This window comes from Atta colombica, unplaced genomic scaffold (genome assembly GCF_001594045.1).
Source record: "Atta colombica isolate Treedump-2 unplaced genomic scaffold, Acol1.0 scaffold164, whole genome shotgun sequence".
Classification (NCBI taxonomy): Eukaryota; Metazoa; Arthropoda; class Insecta; order Hymenoptera; family Formicidae; genus Atta; species Atta colombica.
The window spans coordinates 1,227,985-1,237,184 of NW_017259255.1; the positions used below are offsets into that span (position 1 = coordinate 1,227,985).

Genomic DNA, 9,200 nt, shown 5'->3' on the forward strand with positions numbered 1-9,200 from the left:
TATAATCTCTAAATAATATACAGAATAATACATATTTAGTATATAAATAATTATAACATACATTTTACATTTAAACAATTATAACATACATTACAATTTAAAGATAATTAAATGGCAGTTTTGCATAAATTTTTATATATTTGTATGTAAAAGTCATTTAAATGTTAACTCAAAATTTTTTTAATACTTTTCGGTGGGCTCTATCTCATCAGTATCTTCGGCTTCTCTTTTAAATCGAAAACCACCTGTAATACCAATCGAAGGAGAGACACCGTGACCTCTTAGACCCGGCTGAAGTTGACCATGACCTCTAATGAAACCATTATTGCCAAAATTTCTTTCCGCCTGAATGCCGATGTGCGGTTGCACTCGTTGTCCAGGTACTTTATTCAATCCTCCGTAGACATCTGCGGTTGTGCGGCCATTGTTCATGATGTTACGATTAACGTTGAGATCCCAGGTAGGTTGACGCATTGGACCGCTCAGAGGTTGCGTTCCTTGAAAGCTTATTGACCCTTGGGGTTCGGCTTCTCTTTTGAATCGAAATCCACCAGTTATACCAACTGAAGGAGAGACTCCGTGACTTCTTGGACCTGGCTGAAGTTGACCATGACCTCTGATAAAACCATTATTGCCAAAATTCCTCTCCGCCTGGATGCCGACGTGCGGTTGCACTCGTTGTCCAGGTATTTTACTCAATCCTCCATAAACGTCCGCGGTTGTGCGGCCATTGTTCACGATGTTACGATTAACGTTGAGATCCCAGGTAGGTTGACGCATTGGACCGCTCAGAGGTTGCGTTCCTTGAAAGCTTATTGACCCTTGGGGTTCGGCTTCTCTTTTGAATCGAAATCCACCAGTTATACCAACTGAAGGAGAGACTCCGTGACCTCTTGGACCTGGCTGAAGTTGACCATGACCTCTGATAAAACCATTATTGCCAAAATTCCTCTCCGCCTGGATGCCGACGTGCGGTTGCACTCGTTGTCCAGGTATTTTACTCAATCCTCCATAAACGTCCGCGGTTGTGCGGCCATTGTTCACGATGTTACGATTAACGTTGAGATCCCAGGTAGGTTGACGCATTGGACCGCTCAGAGGTTGCGTTCCTTGAAAGCTTATTGACCCTTGGGGTTCGGCTTCTCTTTTGAATCGAAATCCACCAGTTATACCAACTGAAGGAGAGACTCCGTGACCTCTTGGACCTGGCTGAAGTTGACCATGACCTCTGATAAAACCATTATTGCCAAAATTCCTCTCCGCCTGGATGCCGACGTGCGGTTGCACTCGTTGTCCAGGTATTTTACTCAATCCTCCATAAACGTCCGCGGTTGTGCGGTCATTGTTCACGATGTTACGATTAACGTTGAGATCCCAGGTAGGTTGACGCATTGGACCGCTCAGAGGTTGCGTTCCTTGAAAGCTTATTGATCCTTGGGGTTCGGCTTCTCTCTTGAATCGAAATCCACCAGTTATACCAACTGAAGGAGAGAATCTATGACCTTGTGGACCTTGTTGAAATTCAGTATGACTTCTGATGAAGCCATTTTTGCCGAAATTCTTTTCAGCTTGGATGCCAAAGTATGGCTGGACTCGTTGTCCAGGTACTTTACTCAATCCACCATAAACATCCGCTGTTGTGTGATCTTTGTTAAAAACATTGGCATTTGCGTTGAGATTCCAAGTTGATTGACGTTGTGAGCCACTCAGAGGCTGCGTTCTTTGAAACGTTATCGAACCTTTTTTTGGCTCCTCGATTTGCAAGTTGGGTAGGTTAGTTTGGCGAGGAAAACGCAATTCCTGAAAAAAAAAATAATTTCTTGAAAAGATGATTCTTTTATACATGTGTATACACATAGCATATGTGTACGCGCGCGCGTGTGTACATAGGAAGGAGCGTAGGAATTGAGGACACTTAAGGAAAAATTAAATAAAATTGTCAATTATGTAACACTTAATAAAATCTTTATTCAAAAGATAGTTAGTTATTTATCTTTAAAATCTCTAGTTATTTATCTTTAAACTGTAATATATAATTAACAGTATAATATATAATTCACATATTATCAATTTAAATAACTTTTCCCTTAGATATTCGCAATTACTCCGTTCTCTTATTCAAAATCAATCGAATATGTATAATAATATTTGGCCGGTATTCATAACGCATTTTTGTCGATAAAGCGCGCTTTTATCTCTAAAATTCTATAGTATATGTAAACTATAACATTGTTGTAAGCATGATCTGAATACGAGCCTTTATTTTTTAGCGTCTTTTTATGCAGGTATGTGTTATTATAAGAATGTATTGTATTATCATTGGATACGAAATTGGAAATGAAATTATCACTAATATATTGCAACAGTGTCGTCCACGTTTACCCCATGTCCATAATTCCCTTGTCCCCTATATGTAGTATTATTATATATAGATACATTTATATATGTAAAATCCAGTGTTATTCGGAGTTATAAGTCATATTGAAGTATACATATACAAAAATAATAGAAATTATTAAAAAAATATTTCAAAAAAGTATTTTTTAAAGCAAGAAATCTTATTTTAAAGCTCTTTATTACTATGAGAGAATTTTTATTATGTATTTTCTTGCTTTTAACGTCATAATCTGAATAACAATGAATGAATTTTTTACAAACTCCAGATGTAACAAGTGTTTTTGTGAGTTACGCTCAATGCAAGGTATTTACGCTGCAATATGCAATGCGTTAATAAATGCATAGACACGTATCATCAATTTGTTACGTTGACATCAGATGATGCAATATATTTAATGCTTAGAAAGAAATTATACTTATATTTAAATCATTTTAAATATAATATTGTTTTCAAATATTTAGATAATTTCAATAATTTTAATTCAAATATAAATTAAGAAAAAATTTATAAGAATCATTTCAATTGTAAAACTTACCTACGTTTAAAGTAAATTATTTACATAATTTTCAATTTTAGTTTATTTGAATAATAAATTACTTACATGTGATGAAAGAACTGACGATGTTTTTCCTGACAAGTCAGCGCTTGTGTAGGTGACAGCACATAATACGGCCAACACAAAAACTAGTAGCTTCATGATGATATTAATTATTCCTTTCTCAAAGTAGGAAATGTTTCTACTTGAAAGTTAGAAACAACTGATGCTTGTTCATCTTGTCCCGATTGCTTATATACGAATTTTAGATTCCCGGGGATGTACTCAATTTTCCTCAATAGATAGATCCCGTTGCGTCACTTATCGCTCCGGGTAATTCCCAGCAGCAAATCGAACGTGCCTCGAGTTGAGTTCATGTGACATTCTCTCGCGTCGGGGAACCCTCGCACATTAAATAGCACTTTCACTATTCGGACGTATTTTCCTCAGTGCTTTAATCTGTCAATTGCAACAATCGTACTAATCACATCTCTGTTTCTAATATAATATAACTAATAGTCTTTTTGCTTAATTTTTATTACCTATAATCAAGCAGAATAATGTTTTAAATGAAATGTGTCATGTAATAATTATTTCTTTTATATTTTTTATTTAAACGATAAACGTAATAATAGATTTAAGCAATTTAGATAAATAATTATTAATAAACATATATATGTATTTGATTGAGCAAAATAAAGTATTTGATGAAGTATCTATATACAAAGTCTTCATATAATTTTAGGATATTGATTTGCCTTATTTTTCATTGTTTGAAAGAGATATTTTTATACTAAGTACATTATATTTCATATATGTAAGTTTATTTTTATAATAAAATGATAACAATCTTTAAAATAAAATACTAAAATCTAAAAACAGAAATTATTTTCAGGAAGTCAATCATATAACTTTTTCTCTAAGGTGGAAACGTGAAAAATGAAAAAAATATTTTATATTTATGTATACATATACAGTGTTCGACAAGACTTCTACCATACGCTTTTTGTAGATAGACTAAATTAAATTGGAAAGTTTTCTATCATTTTGCAATTTTGCAATAGTTAACGAGATATTAATTACTAAAAATTGCCGAATATTGGTTTTCAATAATTTCTTACTCAAATATCAATTTTACAAAAAAAACAACAGACAAAAATTATTTATTTTTTTCTTATAAAGTTCTGAGAATTTTTTCAGAATTTTTTAATAAGTATCATATTTTCTCATGTTGATAAAAATAATTATCAATAAGAAAATGCAGTATTGAAAAGTTGATCAAATATTCTGAAAAATTCTTAGAGCTAAGAAGAAAATAAACAATTTTTGTCTCAAGCTGTTTTTCTGTAAAGTTGATAGTATTTGAATAAAAACTTATTAAAGATCAATATTTGATAATTTTTAGTAATTAATATTTCGTTAATCAATCTAGAATTATGTATCTAGAATTTTGTATGTCTTGATCTATATCAAGATTACTTTTTTATACAAAATATGTAGAGATATGAATTATTCATATACTCAGAATTGTTAGCCAAAGAAAAACAAATATCCCTTTCTTTGATTGAAGCCTAAAGCTTGTTCTACAATATGCTTTTTATTTCCTGTTTTTTGTCTTTTGTTATTTTTTACATCTTGTCTTTTTGTTTCTTATCCAATTTTTGTTTTATATCGCGAGATAAAAATTAACGAACTTCGAAAGAAACAAGAAATAGTAGTAAAAAAAAATATAATTGTTGATAAAACAGTTGCAAAGGAAAAAAAGCAAAAAATAAAAAACAAGAAACAAAAAACAAAAAGAGCACATTGTATAGCCTTAAAAGAAGCATTAAATAAAAATAAAAACAATACTAAAAAAAACTATTTATTCATTACAAACAAAATGTATAAAAAACAAAACAGAATATAATTTGTATTATTTTTTAAAACATTTTTAACATAAAGAAACTTCAATCTTGTACTTTTGAAAAGAGAGCTTTTCTATTTTTTCGTCTACTTCTATAACTTCTTAAATTCTTGTTAAACATAATTTTGATTTGCATGATTTTTAATTTATTTCATTAAATCTTTGTTTTGCACATTGCTCACTAAGATTTAATCATTTTACTAAAACTATTTTTTTATTATCATTTTAATTAAAAATTTTTATTTTAATACTACATAATTTCATAACATTATTCCTTGCAATAAATTCATTTGCATTAAAAAAATACATAATTATTGAAGTACAGTAAATATTCTGTATAAAATTTTATGCTGTGAATATAGCAAAACTGATTTGCAAAACGTTGTTACATCTTGATTTTACAAAAAATCCAGATATTATTTTTCTTTTTGTAATTTTGCTAATAGTTTTCTACAAAAATGTAAAATATTACAATGTCTTTTTAAATAATTTAAAAAATTCTATTTAATAATTTTTAAAGAAATAAAGTTTAAATTTAGAAGTATTGTAATAATTTAATTTTATCTTATAAATTGATTTTCTAATTTTTCCGATTCTTCCGATTTTCTTTAACTGCTAACAATCTTGAAAAATGCTTTAAAAACATATGCAAAAATTCAGTACAAAAACAAACGACATCATAAATGTAAAGTCATATACGTGTATGAATACACGCTTATGTATATTATCATAATAAAGAGATAAGAAAAGTAATAAAAGTATGATACAGACTACGTAATTAAAACGAGGAGGTCACAAAAATGTCACGGGAATCCCTCAATTTATTTCGCGAAGACATTGAATGCAGCAGCTGTTTGCTTTTATGACAAAAACACGTGTAAAAATAATAAAAAAGACGATGATGTCCCGTGAGAATGACGTATGCTAAAGATCCGAAGCCTTATTTAAGCAATTAACCGTCTTCCGTTTGACAGTCATATTTGCGCTTCACTTATCGGTGCTCTTATAATCTGTTCTCTATTTTTTAATATTGAAAATGAAGCTATTTGCTCTCATTTTAGTTTTATCTTGTGTCATTGCATATACAGTTGCCCAGAACAGAGAATGGCTTATCAATACTAAAATGATTGTAAATGCTTTTTAAATTCAGTAATGTAATGAAATAATTTCTCTTTTTTTTCTCGTTTCCTCATTTTTATTTATAAATGGCTATATTATGTGCGTTTCACATACGATCAATGTTTTCACTTTGAGAGAAAATTTTCTTTTGCGAAAAATTTTTGAACATTTGAGGGAAGAAAAAGAAAAAAGAAAAAAATCCCCAAAGAAAAATCCCCAAAAAGTGAAAAATAGTAAAAAAATTATTAATTTTTAAATAAAAAGCGCAAATTTTTTAATCAATTAATTTAGTGTTGTGCTAGTGTTGTGCTAACAATTATCAATATAGAGATAAGAACATAGACATCCGCATGCCATGTTCTGATATATATTAATATTAAAAATCTGTAGTTCACATTCAGTTTATATATATTAGATTTTTAATACTGACAGTGTTGATTAGAATACGACTTATATAATAATACTAGATTATTACACTGAGAAAAAATATAGTTAATTTTAATAAATATTTAGTTCAATACTACCAACTAAACATTTACTTACAGTAAGTAAATATTCAATAAAGAAAATGATTGTTAAATTAAATTAACATTTCTTGTATCAAATAAATATATCTTTATATTTAATAAATATTTAGTTGGTATTTAAATAACTAAATATTTATTAAAATTGACTATATTTTTTTTCAATGTAGTTCCTTAAATATAAGACGTCTTATGTATGAACTATACGAAATAGAGATTTAATGTGTATATCACACAACTTAATAAAAACTAGCACATTTATTACATTATTTTTAATTTCATTATTCAAACATTTAATGAATTTATTCATTTTTTGTACATAAGAATGAAGACATTCTACACACAAGCAATATAAAGTAGTATTGTATAAGATATTTTATTTTATATGTGGAATAACTTTAGAAATTAATTTAGAACATAAAAATAACGTAAAAAGTTCATAAATTTGTTCTATCTGACTTTGTTTCAAAATTATAGCCATTTTCTATTTCATTAATTCTAGTTATAAGCTGAACTAGAATAGTATCTTTACCATTTCTGTTTTTAAAAACGTTATTAAAACGCGAAGAAGGTATGTATACTATACTAGCTTAACTTGTAATGAAAATTAACGTAAATATCTGTAATTAGAATAAACAAGATCAGATAAAATAAATATTTACATGAAGCTTTTGTGTTATTTTTTATTTCTGAAGTTATGTGCTCATTTATAAATGTCTTATATAGGCCGATATACTGTTCCGATATACTACAGCTATCAGTAATAGATACTGAAAATCGATTACAAAATCTAATTAGCAGCAAAACATTAAATGTTATGTGACTTTTAAGAAATATTTCTTTCCATTTGTCTTACAATTATTAAAAATATATTTTTAATCAATTTTATTGAACACTATATGTATAATCTATTTCTTTATTCTAAATTAAAATAGCACTTGTTTATAATCTGATAAAAACATTAAAATTAATTATAAAAAAATAAAATGTAAGTGTCTTAAATATAAAATTTCCAAAATTCCTTTATTAAAATAATAGAATTTTAATATGTGATATATTCTTTTGATTTGATAAAATCTAAGATAACAAAATTTTTTTATGGGAAAGAAAATGCGGGGAAATTTCAAGATAAAATCAGGGAAAGAAAGAAAATTTTAAAAAAGAAGAAAAGAAATATTAGATCATTCTAGTGGAAACATTGTTCATGATATTTATAATTACTCATTCTTCCTGATTTATACGCGTATAAATGTATAAATCGTTGTATAAATCATTCTAGATAAATTCTGTTATTGTTTAAATTTATAAGAAAAATAATTATAACATTTTTTGATAACATTTTTAAAAAGATTTGATATCAAATTTAATAGTATTGAAAACATATATTACAATTAATTATATATGTATAGTTTATAAATATTTTATTATAAACATTGTTTAGGAGGGATCACACCAACTTCATTTTGGAGTCAATCCACGGACTTTTAACCCAAAAGATGTTCCGCTATTTTTATTCGATGCCAACGGAAATCTTCGATTTACACTTTTCGGTAAATAATTTATGTTCGTCGATTCCAGCAAATATGTAGTTCGCATCTGAATCTGACCTAATTCTCAATCGTACAATATATTAAACGACAATTCTTCAGGCGCCAACGCAAATCAAACTTTTTCTTCTTCATCAAATGTTCTGGAGAAAAGAAGCAGTTAAATCCTTCTGCAATGAAACACAATTCAGCAGAAATGATTTTCATAATTTTCCGGATCTTCAATAAATAAAATATATATAAATAAAAAGCTCATAAAAAGCTTTTGCCTAAAAGCTTTTCGCTTATCTTTCAGTCTGTAGGAAACACTAATTGATTCATAAGATCGAATTGAATCGAATCTTTGATAATACGTTCGAAAACGAAATTGAAATTTTTACAAATCAAATCGAGTCTTTTCGATTTGAAAATGAATTTGAATAAAATTTTTTTCGAATTTACATTAAAAGTTAAATAATTAAAAATAATAAAGTATTTTCAATAACATTCCAGATTTTTAAAGACATGAGAAAATAAATAATTTTTAATTTATGAAAATCATAAATGAAACAAATGAAAGGCGATTGATTCGAAATTGAATCACCAATGATTAGAAATTTCGAACTTATCTCACAGATTGGGAATCGAATCTATTGTAATTCGATTCGATTCGATTTGATTCGAATCAAATTCGAACTATTTGCACACTTCTAGCCAATCATTTCAAGAGACCAATAAAATAGCTGAAAAACTAGAAAAAAAAATGAAATTTAATCACTGTTTAGCATTTTCGTAACATTTAATTTTACTTTATTAGATATTACATTAAAAATATTTTTATAAATATTTTTATAAATTTGGCATCTTCTTAGAAAATTTACATATGAATTTACATATAAAACATTTACAAAAAATGATTGCAAATGTGATCGGAAACACTGGAATATATACTCTTAATATATTTAATTATATTATTTTTTCTAACAAATATGTATATATATATATATAAAACACGACATATATATGTAACACGATTATTAAATAGCAATAAAAAGTAATAAAACAATACACAACAGTATTTTAATAATGTAAATATAATTCGAAATGATTTTACATATTATTTTCGTGCTCATCTCTCTCTCTCTCTCTCTCTCTCTCTCTCTCTCTCTCTCTCTCTCTCTCTCTCTCTCTC

General features: G+C 28.0%; 1 protein-coding gene across 1 annotated transcript; it reads right to left on the reverse strand.

Annotated features, from left to right (window-relative positions):
* Positions 1 to 151: 151 nt before the first annotated feature.
* On the reverse strand, positions 152 to 3,146 carry LOC108686088. The gene is made up of 2 exons (XM_018191170.1): positions 3,000 to 3,146; positions 152 to 1,800 (listed from the first exon to the last, which is right to left on the reverse strand). Exons 1-2 carry the CDS (start codon positions 3,093 to 3,095, stop codon positions 181 to 183), a joined length of 1,716 nt encoding a protein of 571 aa, XP_018046659.1. The 5' UTR covers positions 3,096 to 3,146; the 3' UTR covers positions 152 to 180.
* Positions 3,147 to 9,200: the final 6,054 nt, after the last annotated feature.

Coding starts and splice junctions, on each gene's coding strand:
- LOC108686088 (XM_018191170.1), bottom strand. CDS start 3,095: ATGAAGCTACTAGTTTTTGTGTTGGCCGTATTATGTGCTGTCACCTAC. Junction 1,801..2,999: donor CGTCAGTTCTTTCATCACAT/GTAAGTAATTTA, acceptor TTTTTTTTTCAG/GAATTGCGTTTTCCTCGCCA.